The sequence below is a fragment of the Lactuca saligna genome, chromosome 4, assembly GCF_052625555.1.
Source record: "Lactuca saligna cultivar CGN05327 chromosome 4, ASM5262555v1, whole genome shotgun sequence".
Classification (NCBI taxonomy): Eukaryota; Viridiplantae; Streptophyta; class Magnoliopsida; order Asterales; family Asteraceae; genus Lactuca; species Lactuca saligna.
The window spans coordinates 333,945,880-333,966,334 of NC_136420.1; the positions used below are offsets into that span (position 1 = coordinate 333,945,880).

Sequence of the window (20,455 nt, forward strand, 5' to 3'; positions counted from 1 at the left end):
ATGGTACTTTTTGTATTTAGTTTCTGATTTGGGTGTAAAAACCTTTTATTTTGTGTTTACGATGGAATGAAGTTTTGATTCTTAGACCAATTGTTATATTAAATAATTTATTTGTGTTTAATTTATCTTGCCAAGCTTGTTCAAAGATCCTCATGTGTTAATGATGATTATTTGCTGTTAATTGTTAAGTGAATTAAGTTGTATGAACACCTGCTTGATTTTCTTGTCTCTTATGATTTTTGATGACCATTGAGATTATAAGACTATAAATAACGAATGTGAAACTAGGATTAACTTGGGAATAAGTAAGTTAATGTGTGAGCCTTGTTTGATGACCATCAACAAGAGGTTAATTAAATGTTTAAATTAACTATATTTACAAGTCTTGCTTGATACGAACTGAACACTAGGAAGCATGTTAGTTTAATCAATTGATCACTGTTTGAATTGACTTGTTTGCTAAAGGATTAGTTATAGTGAACACGAATCTAATCAATTTAGGAATCGGTGAACATGAATAAATGAATTTGTGTATGCAATTGTTTATGTTTTCAAGGTGGAATTTGTCTAAACCAAAGTACCTAAAGAGATTTGTTTTCCTGTTAGTTTATCGAGGAGGGTTAATTAATTATTAGTTTGAGATTTATTAAATTATGTCTTTTATTCTTTTCGTGTAACCTATAATCAGATATATTAAATTAATCCACCGTTCCCTGTGATCGACACCCGACTTACCTAAGCTATACTGTAATCTGACTAGGTACACTGCCTATAAGTGCATAGTTAGTCTAAGTTTGTTAGGTTATAAATATTAAAATTAATGAGTACTTCTGTGCACATCAAGTTTTTGGCGCCGTTGCCGGGGAACGGCTTGTCATTAATTTATTTTATTTGATTATTCGTTATTTGTTTTTTGTTAGTTTTTATTTTTAGTTTGATTTTCGATGATATCATTTCACTTGTCGGGAAGGTTCTTGTTTTTATTTTACAGGAATTTGGGATTGTACACGTTGCTTGACTTTACTTTTTGCATGGGTTTCGAGAATGAAAGCGATTAGGGAATTCTTGACCTGCTTAGCCTACTACTTTATCGATTTGTCCAACTCAATCCATGAGGCGTAGTATAGCAAGGCGTATTGTGGTGGCTAAGTGGAAGACCGAGCTCTTGCTGTTCTTGACTAGTTAGGTCACTTCTTGTTCCGCTTCTAGTTAAAGGTGCAAGGAAAACAAAGGAAATATTCTAACGGGTCCCGAAAGTGGGTGTTTTCACAAACCAATTCTTGCATGCAAAGGTTTTTGATCAACCATTGTTGTTTGATCTTGACAAAGATAAGTGATTATGACATCTCAATTTTTTTATCACTCATCGTGAAGTCATCATTAGCTAAGGAAATTAAAAAAAAAAAATAATAATAAATAAATAAATAATTATGTTTTAAGCCCTTAATTAAATATTTAGAAAGAAAAAGAAGTTAAATCAAAGGGTAGGAAAAAGTTGAAAAATACAAATTACGCCCCGCATAAGTTTAATTACGCCATGCGTAATGTGCCCCGGATCGCGAATGAACATTTCAGGGGGTTGAGGTACGCCCCGCATACCCTTGTGTTACGCCCCGCGTACATCGGCGACCAGGTATATCTCTTGACCCTTTGACTTCGTTGTTATTTTCAAACCCAATTCCTTTCTCGCATAAGCTGTGACGGCGACTCTCTCCAAAACTTTCGATTATGCTTCGTTCTTGTTGAATTCGACACTCAAATTATGGCTCGAAGGGCACAAAGAACCAACCCTCCCGAGGATGTGACCGATCATCGTTTTTTACAATTTCCGCAAACGCTGAACGATGCTACCCGGGCGCGTTATGTCACCAACTTGAGCTTGCTTCTCACAAAGGAGATTGATATTGCACCCTCATTTGATTGGGAATTGGCTACCAGGACTGGACTTGCTGCATTGATCCAGGAATTTTTGCAATACACACACTCGGACGCGAGTGGTGTGGAATTGTTTGTGTGTCAGGGATGGGCGCGTTTGTTCAGGATCCAAGAGCCTGTGTATCGGGAGTTTTTGCTGGAGTTCTACGCTACAGTTTCCTATGATCTTAGGAAGGCACTCGATGACAGGACAACCTTTGCTTTCAGACTGGGAGGAGTGAGCCGGGAATGCAGCGTGATAGAGCTTGCGACTCGGGTGGGTATTTACACAGCCGACGAGACGAGGAGTGTCCACTTCCCGACATTCCTTGCTGACTGTCTCACGGACCGGCCGGAGGACTATAATGAGAACACCTTTTGGGCCGAGATTACGGGAGGAGTTTATACACCATCTACCGCTCGAGGGGGGATGATTCGGTCCACTACATACCGAATGTTGCACCGGTTGATTTCTATGTCTCTCACGCATCACAAGAATAGTGAGAGAGTGCCTTCGACGGACCTGTATTTCCTATGGGCACTAGTTACTCCAGGGAGGCACCTGAACCTTCCAATTGCTTTAGCTACATACTTGGGACGGAGGGCCAGGGGACTTCGGGGAGATAGCCCGATATGCGGAGGGCATTTTATCACACGATTAGCTCGATCATATCAGTTGATGACACGTGAGATCACGAGATCGATGGTGTTTCACGACATGAGGCCGATGAGTCTTCAGCTATTGGAGTCGATGCGCGTATTAGAGCGGGGTGGAGATGGTGTTTTGAGGGTTCGAGCAGATGATGTGGCAGATGAGGAGGGTGCCGCCGAGCCACAGCCGAGACGGGTCCAGCGGCGTCGACCTGCTCCTAGGGGAGCGCAGCAGGGACCTGAGCGGGAGATTGATATGCGCTACCTGGCTCAGGGCATTGACCGTCTTAGCGAGTATGTTGCATATGTGGACATGCAACAGCAGTGGTATGGGAATGCGTTGAACGCATTCTTTGCCCATCAGGGGTTTCAGTATTCGGTTCCCTTTCCACCACCATTCCAGTCACGATTTGATGGGGCCGGTACTTCTGGGACACAGCCACATGATGATGGAGATGACGAGTGATCCTTTTTATTTTGTTTATTTGTTTGTTTTGTGTTATTTTTAGTTTAGTTTAGTTTTTAGTATTTGGTATGTAATTAAACTTTGATTTAGTTTGATTTAGTTTGTTTTCCATGTTGATGCTCTTTGGTTGTTTAGATTTCTGCAGAATTTTCGCCCTTAGGAAGCTGGCAGTAAGTTCAGTAGCTAGGTCCGACTGTTGCTAGAGAGAGCGGTATGAGAGTTGAAGATTATAGTCAAGACCCACAATTTGTCATAAGTGTGGGGTGCATCTTTATTAGAGTTGTATTTCGACGCAAGGAAGAAATATTGTTCCGACTGCCACGACGTGGTTGACACTTTCCCACATCATGGTTATTATACATTGCATCTAATTGCAATATTTTGCACCACATTTTCGAAGATGGCGGTCTTGATTTTATTTTTCGGCAAATTTAGAAGCAGCAGTTCCAGTTTTCAGTTTTTCAGCAATATTTGAAGCAACCTGTAGCAGCCCCATTCGATCTCGCCACAACTACCCAGGGGAGTCTGTTCCTTTTTTTTTATGTTCTTAATTTGTTTTAGCATACAATGAGGGCATTGTATGAAATAAGTGTGGGGTAGGGGGTCGGTAAAAGTAAATTAAAATTAAGAGAAAAATGAAATTGCTAGATTTTAGAAAATTTAAAAATTTAAAAGAAAACTTGAAATAATAGTTTAATTTAGAAAAATCTAGTGATAATTTAAAATTTTGCTAATATTGTATGAGATGATCCGATGAGAACTCAAATGTTTAGTTGAACCAATATACGTTATAGTGCATTTGTGGCTTCCCTTATTTTAGTGAAATCATGGAACAAAAACATAACCCCGCTCGGTTTGAAGGATGCAATATGTTTAGCAGCCTAAACCTGAAATGTATCCAGGAAAATTATTATCGTTAACCAATAAAGGTTGAGATTGAGTGCCTCTGCTTAAGCATGTAGGTTTTGAGCGAAAAAAGAGAGGTACATGTAAAAAAAAAGAGAGAATTACGAAAAAGTTTGAAGAATTTTGGAGCAAATAAAGTGAAGATCAAAAGATCAAAATTCCAAGAAATTCAAAAAGTTGAAGATACCAAGAAATCAAATCAAATAAGGTGGTGAATTCAAAGAAATCAAAGATCAAATTGTTAGGAAAGTGAAGAATTCCTAAAAAGCTCTATAGTGGTATCATAAATTGTAATTCTAGATTATGTATGCTTAGGTTGCTCAACTAAAAATACCTTGAGGTTAGGAGGTTTTCTGCGAATGGATTCGGAGGGTTGCATAAAATGAGCATTGTTCGGAAAAAGTGGGCAAGTGTTTATGAAGATTGTGAGTATTTAAAGTATGGGGGGGGGGGGGGGGGGGTACTTTAGGAAAATTTTAGACACAAATGCATGCGTTGAGGTCTTGGCATAATGGCTGAGTTTTAATTGGATTGTTTAGTGCAATATTGGTAAAATAAAAGTAAATTTGCTTGGGGGCAAGCAAAGGCTAAGTGTGTGGTATTTTGATATGTGTATTTTTATATATATTTTTATGCACTTTATCTTAATATTTTAGCCTTATTTATTTTATTTTAGAACTAAAGAGTACTCATAATACTTTGAATTATGTTTTGCAGCTATTTGTTGTCGATAAAGCACAAAAGAAAAGACTGAAGCAGAAACCGGGCTTAGAAGCTAAAAGAAAGAAAAGAATGCTGAGGTAGCGAGTACGCCCCGCATACCTTAAGGTTACGCTCCGCGTACACGCTTGCACCGGATAGACTTGATCGCGTGATTATCTTGAGTACGCGCTGCGTAATCCTAAGTACACCCAGCGTACTTAGGTCGGCCACAAAGATTATAAATGTCGATTTTTAGTTAACCAGGAGGGGGGATTCGACTTCTAACCTAATTTTAGTCGACAATTAACTTCTGTTAAGCCGTTTTGAGGGTCTAGAAGGCGGCCGGAAGGCCGTTAAGCTAACGGGAGCAGAGATCTGAAGGATTGGAGAGCGGATACATGTCGGTAATCATATGGATTGCTAACGTGACCATTTTAGCACTTCATTATGGTACTTTTTGTATTTAGTTTCTGATTTGGGTGTAAAAACCTTTTATTTTGTGTTTACGATGGAATGAAGTTTTGATTCTTAGACTAATTGTTATATTAAATAATTTATTTGTGTTTAATTTATCTTGCCAAGCTTGTTCAAAGATCCTCATGTGTTAATGATGATTATTTGCTGTTACTTGTTAAGTGAATTAAGTTGTATGAACACCTGCTTGATTTGCTTGTCTCTTATGATTTTTGATGACCATTGATATTATAAGACTATAAATAACGAATGTGAAACTAGGATTAACTTGGGAATAAGTAAGTTAATGTGTGAGCCTTGTTTGATGACCATCAACAAGAGGTTAATTAAATGTTTAAATTAACTATATTTACAAGTCTTGCTTGATACGAACTGAACACTAGGAAGCATGTTAGTTTAATCAATTGATCACTGTTTGAATTGACTTGTTTGCTAAAGGATTAGTTATAGTGAACACGAATCTAATCAATTTAGGAATCGGTGAACATGAATAAATGAATTTGTGTATGCAATTGTTTATGTTTTCAAGGTGGAATTTGTTTAAACCAAAGTACCTAAAGAGATTTGTTTTCCTGTTAGTTTATCGAGGAGGGTTAATTAATTATTAGTTTGAGATTTATTAAATTATGTCTTTTATTCTTTTCGTGTGACCTATAATCAGATATATTAAATTAATCCACCGTTCCCTGTGATCGACACCCGACTTACCTAAGCTATACTGTAATCTGACTAGGTACACTGCCTATAAGTGCATAGTTAGTCTAAGTTTGTTAGGTTATAAATATTAAAATTAATGAGTACTTTTGTGCACATCAGACGTTTACCATAAAAACAATGTAAGTATCGAAAACATGATGACCTAAATCCCAAAGTACAACTTATTCATGATCTGGTTCCTATGACACGTTCGATTAAAATCACAAGTTGGTTTTCATTGAGCCTCATTGGTTGTAATAGAGAAATTGAAAGTAAGTTTCTATAAATCCTCTTGGTAAGTTACATATTTATTTCTTGTAATTAAACCATTTTGAAGTGAAGCCAAAACTTGGACCACATATAGAAAGCAAAATAAATATACATCCTAATCTATAAGTTAAAAGGATGAATTACAAGAAATAAAAAGTGAAATAACCGCCTATTTCTAATACATCAAGCTTATAAGTTAGGATATCTATTTCTTTTGCTTTTCGTACGTGGTCCAAGTTTTGGTTTCACTTCAAAATGGTTTAATTGCAAGAAATAGTTGTATAACTTACCATGAGTCTGTGGTTATGGAAACCTACTTTCAATTTCTCTATAACAACCAATGAGTCTTAATGAAAACGACCTTATGATTCAATTAAGCGTGTTACAAGAACAAAATCATGACTAAGTTGTAGTTTGAGATTTAAGTGATCATGTTTTTAATGCCTACACTACTTTTACGGTAAACGTCGTTGTTTGAAAAAGATTAGGAATAATATTTTTTTTTATGAACCATTGTTTCTTCTTGTTTATGTCTTTACATATGTCTATGTCATTCGTGTCAAATTGATGAAGATTAAAAACTTAATGTCAAAATTAGAAAAATTTGGAATCTTAGTGTCAAAACCGTGAAAAATTGAAAACATAGGGCCTTTTGCGTAAACTTTTGCTTCTGATACGTTATCATGCCACGCCAACAGTGTAATTGTCAACCGGTCAGAATTGCAACAAATTGAAAACATAATGATTTATGTGTAATAAAAAAATTGGTATCAAAATAAAAAAAAAAAAATGAAAAGTGATTGACTTTTATAAAATTTATAATTAAAAAAGTACAATATTATCAATTTACATCTAATCTTGTTAAAATATATGTGATGTTGTCACTGAATTATTTGATTATTAAAAAATTCATATAATAACTTTATATTCAAACAACTTATCTTCGATTATAAAATTATAACATCATTTTAAAAACATATTTGTAAAGAAAAAAAAAACTTTTCCTTTGTTAATTTACATAGGAGACAAAATAAAATTGTGTACCTTACCACACTTTACCCTTCAACCAACCATACAAAACCCATCAAAGACTTTGCCTTATGCACATCTCAGTGTTCTTTCTTAAGCTATGGCGCACCCAATCGAAGCCAAAGATTACTGGAATGAATCAGGTTTCTAGATTCTCTAGCAGTTGTTTCGATTTTTGGATACCACTGGGCAAAACCCTACGATTCAATTGAACTCAAAGCGTTTGATTTCATCATGGAAAGAGAATTGAAGCAGAAACGGCAAGTTGATGTTGTTTCGCTGGCAACTTCTTCTTCCGGTTATCCTCGAGATCGGAGACGACATCCTTCTCCGCCGGCTAGATCACCTGAAGATTCCCCGTTGTCAACTATGTCTCCTCTGTCATCTCTCAGCCATGGATTCTCTCCCGAAAGAGTTGAGTTACAACCTGAAGCAGAATCAGAAGCGGCAGAAGAAGGAGAAACATCACACGGTTCACCAACGTTAGATCCTTTGCCGGATTTGTCCGGGGCGAGGGTAACGTCGCCGGCGCCTGTGTCGACGGTGAACAAGTACGTTCGAGAAGAGACTCTGCCGATTAAGAAAGCGGAACGCGGCGCTCAAGACGGATACGTTGGAAAGCCACCGGAGGAACCACGAACAGGCGGTGGAAACCAAGGGAGACGGCCGAGGCCAGCTATGGGGAGCGTTAGTAGGATGGACAAAGAAGGTTCGATGAAGAAGATAGCGTTAGGGTTTAGGATTTTCGAATTGCTATTTTGTTTGATATCGTTGTCGGTGATGGCCACCGACAAGCGTCAGGGATGGGCTCTCGATTCATTCTACCGTTACAAGGAGTTCCGGTGATCCTCTCTTCTCTCCGGCCACCCTCTAAATATATCCAATCACATTTCAATTGTTTAATGATGGTGGATTTTCAGGTACTCCATGGCAGTGAACATTGTCGGATTTGCATATGCTGTGTTACAAGGATTTGATCTGGCCTATCAGTTGGCCACCGGAAATCATTACAAACGACGTCATTTTCTCCGGTATTACTTTGATTTCGCCATGGACCAGGCAAGTTTTTGCATCAAATCTTTGTTTTTTTTTCAGTGAATTTAAACACCCATCCAATTCAAACTTTTTCTTTGATCATGTCATATTGTCATCATATATTTCAATTTTAACTGAAATCTGGTGAAATTCAGATGTTGACATACCTTCTGATATCATCGGGATCATCAGCAGCAACCAGAGTAGACGACTGGAAATCGAATTGGGGTGCAGACAAGTTCCCACAGCTGGCTACCACTTCTGTTAGTCTTGGTTTTGTGGCTTTTGTTGCCTTTGCCTTCAGCTCTTTAATCTCTGGTTATCTTCTTCATGCTTCCACATCTTCATGATTTTCTATTATTACTACTTAAATTTTCTTATATGTTCATAATAGAATGTAAAAGCTTATTATAACTTTAAGGAAGGTTATGTTCATGTGCAATGCAAATAGATTTGTATGATATGCTAAACAGGCTTATGGAGAATGTTAAAACTTCGATGAACTCGGATATTAGACTTGTGGGATGTTAATTAAACTTTTATGGAAGTGATATGTTCTTGTTTCATCAATTGAATTGGATTGGACTTCACAAACTTTTCTAGAGCATTCATGTCTTTTACTGTTGTATTAATGTTTGTTTAAGAGTATATTATATATTTTTGATAAATAACTATGATTTAAATTAAAAAAAAAAAAAAAGACTATTCATGCTAATTTGTTGAATAACAATCAATGCTAATTAATTAATATATTTTTTTTATTATAAAGCAACTGTTGAAATGTGAGTAGGAATCACTTTTAAAACAATATTGGTATTATATTGCAGTGATGATCATGTAATAATATAATTTGTATATTATTTAAAGCCTTAAACATCTGTCTTGTCTTGTATCTCAGATTTTGTTGTTATTATTATTATTGTAAACAGCAATAGTTTTAGGGGTACTCCTATACGCACCAAGGATTCGTATATAAAGGTCAGATATGACATTTGACAAGACAAAATTAATTTGTCCCTCAACTTGCAAAGATTTTTCAAAATACACCCTTAATGTTTTATAGTATTTACTTTAAACTTTATTATTTTTTGTTATATGGTTAAAAAAAAGTTTTATTTTAATTTATAACTCTTTCCTATTTGTTTTCTATCAACCATCACCGTATAAATATATCATATTAGAAAACTTTTTTTCTTTTGTTTTTATAAACCATTTAATATATATTAGTCAATAATTTTTTTTTTTTTTTTTTTTTTTTTTTTTTTTTTTTTTTTTTTTTAATGTTTTATAACTCTAACGTTTTCCTAATTAATTATATTATATTTTATTATATTATTAATTTTAATTTTAAATATATTATTTTTTACTATTGGTTATATCTATTAAATATTTAATGACATTTTATTTAAGAAATATAAATTTTAATAACAAAGTCGCTAATTTCGCGTAACGGGTAGAGGTGATACCGTCGACGTATTGATTCCGTGAAACAGGTATCTTAACGTTTTATTATTAAATATTAATTAAAGATTACAATTTAGAAATTAAAATTTACAAATTTATTTATTGGCAACGTGTAATTTCACTATGTTGTATTATAATAAATAAGATGTTATCTTTTTAAAATATTTTTAAGATTTATATATATTTTAATTGTTATATTTTATATATATTTTATATATATTTTTAATTATTATATATAATAATAATTACCATGTGTTTTAGTATATATATATATATATATATATATATATATATATATATATATATATATATATATATATATATATATATATATATATATATATATAATAAGTTTAGTTAATAAAACAAATCAATAAACAAAACAGTAAAATAAAAACTATAAAGTGGAAAGTGGAAAATGGAAGGTAGATTTTATTACTTTAATAGAAAATAAGAGGCATTAAATGAAAAATGATAAAATATATTAAAAACGAAGGGTCCTCCTATATACACGAATTTTTCGTGTATTTGTTGCATTGAATTGCGTGCCGAATTATTTTATCGATAAATATGTGTGCCGATTAATATGTGTGCCGAATTATTTTATCGATAAAATATAATATTACAATTTTATACCTTCGGTTTACATTGTAGTTTTAGAAAAGACCCTAGATTTTATCAATTTAAATCTTAAACCCTTAAAACTTTATTAATTTTGAAAACTAACAAGTAGAAACATATTAATTATTCATAAAAGTTGTTTAATTAAAATGATCTCATGAATACATTTATAAAAAAAGTAATAATGAATATTATTAAATATTAATAGAAAAAAATTAATTTGTTAAATAAGAAATATAAACTATGAAACATTAACAAAAATAGAAGGGATAAAAATGAAAATTTGGTTACAATTTCTTTATATATATAGAGGATTCGTATTTCTTATATGGTACACTGAAAGCGACTTGCTGAAAGTAACTTTCCTTAAAAGCAAATATATGATATTTGTTAAAAATATAGATTTTATTAAATGACAAGTTGGAAAGAATGGATGGGTGACACATATTATGAGGTATTTGTACTTATTATTATTATTATTATTATTATTATTATTGTTATTATTATTATTATTATTATTATTATTATTATTATTATTATTATTATATATTTTTTTTCTCTTTGTTATGTTTAGAGAGATGATATTCATCCAATGGAGACAAATGAAATAGATGAAAATAATAGCTTCAATGAAAGTAACTATTTTTTCGACGACACATCACCATTCGAAACGGATATTCATCCAATGGACACAAATGAAACATATGAAAATGAAAGTTTGAACGAAAGTCGTTATTTCTTTGATGACACGTCACCCTTCAAAACAAATAAGGTATAAATTCATTAGTATGTTGTTACTGTAATGTAAGCATCAAGTGGATTTGTCTGCTACTGATAATAATATAATTGTCAGGTGTTCAATTCTCGTCAAGAATTGATGGATTGGGTGCAAAATATGGCAAATACTTTAGGTTATGTCATCGTCATAAAAAATTCTAAACGTAACTTTAATGTTGTATTTCAATGTGACCGTGGAGGTACATACAAAAGTACACAAATCTCCAAAAAAAAACAGGGACAAAAAAAATTAATTGTCCATTTAGCCTATAGGGTAAATATTCGTCAGTAGATAATTCTTGGAAGATAAAAATGATATGTGAATTTCATAACCATGAGCCGTCATTATATTTAGAAGGTCATCCTTATCCACGACGACTAACTGAATATGAATGTCGAATAGTGGAAGATTTGTTGAAAAAAAATGTCAAACCAAAAGATATATTATCTGCACTAAAAAACCTAAATCCGAAAAATGTATCTACTCTCAAAACTATCTACAATGTAGACGAAAAACTTCGACGTAGGGAGAGAGAAGGTAAAACTCAAATGCAAGGTGTTATGGAATTTCTAGATCAAAATGGATATGTTTATTATAGTCGTGCAAATGTTTTGACAAATAAGTTAGAAGATTTATTCTTTGCTCATCCAAGATCATTAGAAATATGGCGTGCATTTACACATGTCTTGTTAATGGATGCAACATATAAAACAAACAAGTACGGGATGCCTCTATTGGAGATTGTTGGTGTAACTCCAACAAATATGACATTTTCCATTGCATTTGTGTACATGCATGAAGAAAAACAATCCAACTATGTTTGGGCTTTAGACTGTCTAAAATCGGTGATGGAAGGATGTATGTTGCCGCGTGTTATTGTGACTGATAGAGAAATGGCTCTCATGAACGCATACACTATTATATTTCCAGATGCTAAAGGATTACTTTGCAGATGGCATATAAATAACAATATCATGAAGAAATGCAAATCATGTTGGGATGTTCTTTATACGTCATGGACGAGGTTGGTTAACTCTGAAACAAAGGAAGCATACAACAAGAATTTGGCACAAGTTGAAAAAACTACGAACAATTATCCAGGTATTTTTAAATATACATTATAATATGTTATAAATCATTACATCAACTGAAATTTTTTATGTATTTCAGATGCATTTTCTTATCTAAACAAAACATGGTTGACACCACACAAAGAAAAGTTTGTGTCTGCATGGACCGATAAGTTTCTTAACTTTGGCAATCACACAACTAATAGAGCTGAAAGTCAACATGCCAAGTTAAAAAGATATGTCGAAACATCAAGATCAGATATCGCCAAATCATTGAAGCGTATTGCTGATGTTGTTGAGTCACAATACACAGGTATAAAAGCGAGTCTTGCGCATAACAAAATTTTCATTGTACATCGGTACTACGAAATACCACATCTAAAACCATTGTGTCGTTTCGTTTCAATTTATGCACTTGATATCATTTTCAAAGAATATGAGCGGTCCAAAGAATTTGGATTTGTTTATGAAAATTGTGGATGTCAAGTACGTACAAGTTATGGGCTGCCATGTGCGCATGAACAAGCTATATTTGTTAAAAAAGGTCATTGTGTACCGCTTCATTCAGTAGATAAGTTTTGGAAGAAACTTGATTTATTAGAATGCAAATCGTTAGAAGATGATAAATTGGGTTGTGCAGTTGAGGTAAATATGTTTAATGCTCATTACGAAAAACAATCAAGACCTGTTAAGTTAAGTTTAGCAAGGAAGTTACTAAACTTAATCACGCCGTCAACAACTTCAGTTTCTGAACCTGCTACTCACAAAAATACTCGTGGGCGCCCCTCCTTAAAGAAGAAACTTTTCAAGAAAACCCATATCGATTTAAACCATGACCCACCAACTCAACATCCACCACCTCAAGATCAACCGACTCAAGTGCCACCAACTCAATATCCGTCTCGATGTAGCATTTCTACTTATACGCCTGATTATATGCGGTCTAATTTGTTTGATCTAAACCAGGAGCCGGATAGGCACAGTACGTACTCGTTCCGAGAACCTCCAATGTGCAACTCAACTTTTAATCAGGAACAATCGATGCATAGCTCGTACTTCAACCAAGAACAAGTAATGTATAATTCAGATCCACTTATGAATGAAATTCCGTATGAATTTCATCTATATGTCACAAACATACAAAACGTGAGGGGAGATGGAAATTGTGGATTTCGTGCAATAGCTGCGTGTCTCGGTTATAGTGAAGATAATTGGCGTCAAATCCGCTTAGATTTACAGAATGAGTTGTTAGCACACCCAGCTGAGTACGCACAGATTTTTGATTACGATTTAAACACCATACACCACTCATTGAATTTCAATGGATCACATTTCGCACCAACAGATCGTTGGTTGATTATGCCGGTCACTAGCTTTCTCATTGCTAACAAGTATAATGTAATAGTTATTTTTCTAAGCAAAGATAGTCCGTCAACATGTTTTCCACTATGGCTTGGTCCCCAAGACATCTCAACTCATAGAGTTGTTGTTATTGCTCTTGTTAGAGGTGATCATTATGTGAAGGTTGATTTACATGGAGGATATCCAATGCCTACTATTTTACCACTTTGGCGTCACAACAGATCATCACGGTCTGCTGGATGGGAAACTGTTTATGCTGCTCGCCTGAATTCCTACATTTCTCCATTTGCAACACACAATAATTGTAACAATTCTACAGTTATAATATCTGATAATTAGTAAAATCAAATTTATGTTTTGTTGTTTATAATTATTAAGATCTGTATAAATTAAAACAAAATTGTTATATATGTGCGATTCTGATGTTTCTAATATATATATATATATATATATATATATATATATATATATATATATATATATATATATATATATATATATATATATAGAGAGAGAGAGAGAGAGAGAGATGTTCAAGACTAAAACCATTAAATAATAAAATAAATAAAAAATAAACCTAAATTAGTAACTTTCATTAATTATTAAATGCCTTTAATTTCATTAATTATAAGGCTTAAGGAATATGTGGCTGTTATGTACCTAATATTAGGTATAGATCCATTAAAAACAATATAGTTTTAATAAAATACAATCAAATCTCTCTACTATCTTTCTTGTATTCATTTTCCATATAACTCTTACCTATATATATATATATATATATATATATATATATATATATATATATACCTATATATATATATATATATATATATATATATATATATATATATATATATATATATATATATATATATATAAAAGCTAAAGTTTCAAAAAGTATAAGGTATGATATGAAAATCAACTATAAATATAAGGGCATTTAATGAAAATTGTAAAGTAAACGTTTATTTAGTTTAATATATTAAAAAGTGTCAAAACTTTCAGTGATGTACATCGAGTCAATCAAAAATTCGTGCATTTGGAATTCAAGTCGTGCGGTTAGAATTACCCTAGTTTAGATATCTTTTATTTAGAGTTAAAGGAGGGTTTATTGAGTAATTATGTTTTATGTTGGGGTGAACGGAGTCGATGAATTTTTGCTAGAGCTGGCGGGCCTGTCGTTCTATATTGCGGTGGGTTCGGTGACGTCGGTTTGGGTGGTTTCACGAATACGTTGAAATTGTTGGATAACGGCTAGGTTTCAAAAATAAAAAATAAAAAGTATATCTATATAAACATCCTAAGGTGTTTGTTTTTTTTGAAGCGTGAAGTATGTGAACCACGTCTGCAATTCTCTGCAGCAGAAGATGTGGATCAAATAGCTGCAACATGTAATAAGAAGTTTGTTTGTAACATCTGCAGACTGCTACAATAAACTGATTTACAAATTGAAAATAGTTCGTAGCATCGAAATTTTAATAATTTTAGTCTTAAAACATTGAAATAATACTAAAAAGAACATCAGAAATAACAAAAATATAAAACTTCTAAAAAAATATATCTAAAATAATATTAAAGAAGCTATTAGTTATTTTTTTAGAAAAAACCAAAATTAAAGAACATAAAAAAAGAAATTTATTAAAAAAATAAGAAATATTGTAAACAATATTTAGAAAATTTGTAAAAGAATCACACGTTAAAAAGTAAGTGAAACTGAAAATATTATTAAAAAATGGTAAAAAATTAAAGAAATCAAAGTTTTTAAAAAAATTAAGTTATAAAAAATTGTGGGAACTATAAAAAGAAATTGTATCAAATCCGTAAATTAAAGTTTAAAAAAATATCAAACTTTAAAAAAAAATCAAGTTATATAAAGTTTCTAAAAAAAAATTACTTAACAAAATAAAAACTAAAGAGGTTTGAAGAGACAAATTAAGTGTTGTTTGGAGCAGAACAAGCGAAAAAGTTTTATAGTCTGATTCCTTCCAAAAAACAAACTGTTGCGAGATGACATGTATTGTGCGTGTGCTACACCGTGCAACAAAAAATGGCCTGAAGATGTTTTTCTAAAAAAACCAACAGCCTCTAACCCATTTCAAAAATTCATTCCACCTTCCTTCTTTCCTCTCTACTCTCTTCCATTTCAATTTCATTCTTTCAATATCATTTCCGATGAATTTTAGCGTGGCAAATCCAAAAAAAATGGTGCTACTAAAAGAAGAAATTGTAACTCCAAAACTATACCTAAATGCCATGGTCAAATATGATTCCTGAAACCCAAATGCCAATGCTAAATGGTTTACCATTGGCATGATGAGTGATAACCCCTACATCATTCGGTAAAAAAGAGCAAAACATCCGATTCCAACACGCACACAAGTAGATATTAATTAATTATTTATTGTGTAGCTTCAAATTAGTTGATCGAAACGTTTATTATGAAATAGCTTGAGTGACACTTTTGATGTACATAACATAATGATTGCATTGAGTTCAATTTTTCTGTTGAATTAGTCTATTAATTAATATCGGATATGTGATTCTCTGTTATAAGATATTGTTCATGTATGTGTGTACTTGGTACATATATGTATTACTTGAAATGTTAATGTGTATAGTGGTGATCACTTGGATTTAAACATTATTTTAGAAGACTTTTGGTGAACCAATGTTTGTTATAAGGAAAGATGATGATCAAATTAGCCTCAAATTGAAGCCCAAGGTAGTGTAAAATAAATTTCTTAGGCCAAAATATATGATATTGGTATCTTAGAGTCATAACATTGAATAAGGATTCAAACTATGCACTATGTGTGCTTAACATTCTCCATAATATATAATTTAGCAAAACAAAGATGCGTTTATTTAATTTCACTCAACTACATAACAATACAACTGCCTTCTTACTACTTCTAAATTGACAAAGATGTAACTTTTTTTAATGAAGATCTTTTCACCAACCAAACATATATGTATATCCATGTTTATTCCATTTATATTTTATTAGTTTCAAATAAATTTAGCTATTTTCTTCACCCAAAACAAGGTACATTTTCCTTGTTCTTCCCTTCATTTTAAGCCACATCTTTGCTATCTAAGCACCAACAGTAGTAATCAGACCTTGAGATTGCTAACAATTCATTAGGACTCATCCTCTCAAGCTCACCCTGCCTCCATGAAGCAAAGTTATTATTGTTTTGGGAATCTGTAGCAAGAGGATAATCCTCCGTTCTATGAGCTTGTGATCTCATTCTTCTATAAAGTCTCATCGTTGCAACACAATCATCATAAGGATCTTGTATCCCATTTTGAATATCATACCTATAAAATAAGAAATTTCATCACTAATTAGCAATAAGTAACATATATATCACAATTAACATGTACATGTCAAAATTTTAAAAATAAAGGCAATATATGAAAGTCTATTACCCTAGGTAAGATTTTGTTAGGTACTTGAGTGAGTTGCTGAGCTTGCTTGTCTTCATTAGTGGTGGATATTTTGCTGTATCCCTATCAAATAACAAGTGCATCTTACTCTTAGTTCATAAGTTATTAAAGTAGATGATAGTAATAATAAATTCCTTAAAGATACATGCCTTATCTTTACTAAAGGATACTCAAGTTCCAAACATTTCATGTCATGTTCCAAACCATGTCCTACAAGAATCTTCGCCTTTCCACCTCTCGAGCGAATCTTCCATATTGGTTCCCCATTACACAAAAAATCTTGAATTTTTCTTTGTACATGTCTCAGTGGCATTGCATCCCTAAGGTACTCTGGTCGAACGCCTGTTGTCTCATACCTATGAATTTTTTTAATTAAATAAGATTATATATACGTAGAAAATTAAAGATGGAAAAGAGTAACTTAATCTATATATTTATATGATTATATGTCTATAGACCCTTAAAAAAAAATTAAAACTATGGCAAAATATATAATATATCACCTATAGTTTGTAACAGGAAGTTGTGGCTTAACATAGGAATGAAATAGTATGTTCTCATATTCATCGATGATACAAACTCTTGCACAAAGATCTAAAGAACCATCACTACCACCACCAACCATTTTGCAAGCAAGTGCAACTGCCCTTGTTTTCCCACTATCAATTCTTAAGTCATCTTGAATTCCCATGTTAGCAAATCTATGTAGTACACCCTGAAACATATATAAATAATTATAATTATACATATATATATACATCAAAATTAAAAATGGATTTTTTAAGTTTAAGGATGTGATTTGTTACGTTATTTCCACGTGATAGTTGACATCTATCTTGGTGAACCCTTAGAGAGTTTGGGCTATTAAGGACAGTTAAGCAAATGGTACATCCATGGTCTCTAAACACCCTTTCACATTCAACCTTTGGCAATGGTCCTGAGAATTAACGAAGTAACTAATATAAGTAAATAACTAAATATCCATATATGTATAGAGTATAGTAGTTAAAATATATAATAATAATATGTAATAGTAATTTAATACCTATAAGATGATCACGAAGAGATTCAAATGAGCGACAACGTTTCCCACAAATTCCACACATGGGTTCATGAGCTGAGTGATATGAATTCCTCATGTGTTCCACCAAGTGCTCCTTTTTGTTAAACTGCCTATAGCATGCTGCACATTTGTTCCTAGTAAACAAGAAAAACATGTTAATAATAAGATCAAAATGTATTATTTTCAAGAACTTGTGTGTTAGTTTTTCAATGACAATGTGAGTATATTTTATATTTTATATTATATTTGGTTACTACCTTTGGGTCTCTGAATCCATTGTTATCTCAACTTTGATGTCAATAAATTTATCAAGACTTTTTAGAAGAAAAATTGAGAGGACTTGTGAGGAAGAGATGGTAGAATGTGCAAGGTATTTATAACATTGAGATAACCTACTACTACTATTACCACTACAACAACAAAAATAATAATAATAAAAATAAAAAAATAAAAAAAAATTGATTCTTTATGACCGATTTTTGCACTATAATGTATACGGATTGAGTCTCCATCTTTCGAATGTTCATTGCATATGCCCCATTACAAAAAAGAAAAAAAAAACACATTACAACCTTGGTAGAACTTAGTCAACAGTTGGGATTTATGGAATATTTTTTGCTCCTCTTTATGCTTCTATATGATTGCAATATATATTCCATGTTCACATGCTTTGTGTTCACCTTGGTTATGACATTACATAAGTTAGCATATTTCTTTATATTAGGATGACAATTTTCGTATCTCTTCTATAAAATAATACTACATGCTGCATTCACAAAATATAATAATTAAAATCATGTAGCAAATCACATAAATGTAGAAAAATAGATAAACCATGTTATGGTACGCACATAATCGTGTTAGTTATAACAAAACCCGGGTTCTAGAATTTCTTGTGTAGTTACTATCATGGGTTGCATGAAAGAAGGAAATTTTATGTGGGGATCTCGGGATGAAAACTTTTGACCAAGAAGATTCCAGCTTTTGAAATATACCCAATAAAAACAAGATTGTGAAAATGGGTGCAGCATAATTTTTTGCATGGATACTATTGACATTGGGTCCATTTCGTCCATCTTTTTTGCTATAGTTTTGTTTCTGGTGTAATCTTTTCTGTTCGAATGTCAAATACCAAAACTCTAGGTGGGACCGGATCAAAATAAGGAAAAAGGTGGGTCAAAACAAATTGGACGGGTTGAGTTGAGCCATCCATAATTTTTTTGTCCATTCTTGTGAATTTTGTAAAAACTAGTAAACACAATGTCAATAATTCCAATGAATACAACTAGTTAGGGTTACACCTTTACATGATTAGTCTTAAACAACATCAAAATAACCAAAACATTAAAACTGATGAAGCCACACAAAAATATAAGAACCATAATGAGAGACACCAGACTACAATTTTTTGCTTAAATTGATTTGAACACTTGGTTCACTAGGATGCGACTTAGAGCATCCACAATTCATTGAACTCTATAGAGTTCAATGGATTGTCACATCATCTATTAAACATCTATACAACACATCCCACAATCTATTAAACACCGATTCAATCTTAATCATCACTTTATTCTTTCTATTAAACCATTCAATAATCATTCAACTCTATTCCATGTCATCACCCACACTCCATTCTTATTCAATATCAATCATTATCTTATTCAACTCTTATACTACTTGCATTGTGGATGATCTTAGTTGTCTCATTCGTCTCCTTGTGCATTTTAAAGAAATATATCTTTATATCAAATGTTAGGTAGTCATTCATCAAACCAATCAAAATATCCACAATCCCCATCCTATTTGGAAAACATACACAACCAAATACACATTGGTTGTTATCAGTCCAAAAAACTAAAAGTCTAGCTGAAATATCATAGTAAAAATTACAAAATGGTTGATTTTTTTGTATGCACACATACATTTGAGAGCTTTAGCCACATGAAGTGGATAGTCATTCTTCTCTAGATAACTTACCTAAATGTAGAATCTCAATTTATAAAATAAAGAGTTTATAACAATAGAAACATAGAAGAAATAGGACTAAAGTTGAAAAACCAAAACCACTTTGGTTTTTACTTTATATATAACGGTTCAAATTGGTTGCCACCTAATCAAATTGGCATGTAACCTTATCTTAATTTTATGTTTACAACAAAGATTCACAAGTCCTACAATCATAAATGTCTCTTTAAGGAAAAATTTACTTGGAAATATGAAATTCATATCCGAAATTTGGAATTTCGGACAAGGAAAATCTATTGAAATATTCTTATGTTTAGGTTCATAATCGATTTAGTCATTATCTCTATCTTTTAGTCAATTAAGTCCAAAAAAAACCGAAAAATATATTTATTTTGACCCTGTTTTAGTCAATTTCGTCGGTTAAGTCCTAAAAACCGGAAAATATATTCATTTTGACCCTTTCAAAAATTACACTTTTGGCCCAGATTTTAATTTTTATTACAAATTTGGTTAAAAATTTACAGTTTTGATAC

General features: G+C 32.3%; 3 protein-coding genes across 3 annotated transcripts; 2 read left to right on the plus strand and 1 right to left on the minus strand.

Annotated features, from left to right (window-relative positions):
- Positions 1 to 7,185: 7,185 nt before the first annotated feature.
- Positions 7,186 to 8,713, plus strand: LOC145044162 (CASP-like protein 4A1). Its single transcript, XM_078992996.1, has 3 exons — positions 7,186 to 7,950; positions 8,029 to 8,167; positions 8,299 to 8,713. Exons 1-3 carry the CDS (start codon positions 7,343 to 7,345, stop codon positions 8,491 to 8,493), a joined length of 942 nt encoding a protein of 313 aa, XP_078849122.1. The 5' UTR covers positions 7,186 to 7,342; the 3' UTR covers positions 8,494 to 8,713.
- A 1,927-nt stretch (positions 8,714 to 10,640) lies between these two features.
- On the plus strand, positions 10,641 to 13,777 carry LOC145040959 (uncharacterized). Its single transcript, XM_078988838.1, has 5 exons — positions 10,641 to 10,682; positions 10,803 to 11,000; positions 11,082 to 11,205; positions 11,361 to 12,107; positions 12,177 to 13,777. Exons 1-5 carry the CDS (start codon positions 10,641 to 10,643, stop codon positions 13,775 to 13,777), a joined length of 2,712 nt encoding a protein of 903 aa, XP_078844964.1.
- A 2,738-nt stretch (positions 13,778 to 16,515) lies between these two features.
- LOC145040960 (uncharacterized) lies at positions 16,516 to 17,826 on the minus strand (the record flags this gene model as incomplete). The annotated part of the gene is made up of 5 exons (XM_078988839.1): positions 16,516 to 16,762; positions 16,874 to 16,954; positions 17,041 to 17,247; positions 17,395 to 17,606; positions 17,698 to 17,826. Coding segments are annotated over 5 exons (876 nt in total), but the record flags the coding sequence as incomplete, so codon positions are not given.
- Positions 17,827 to 20,455: the final 2,629 nt, after the last annotated feature.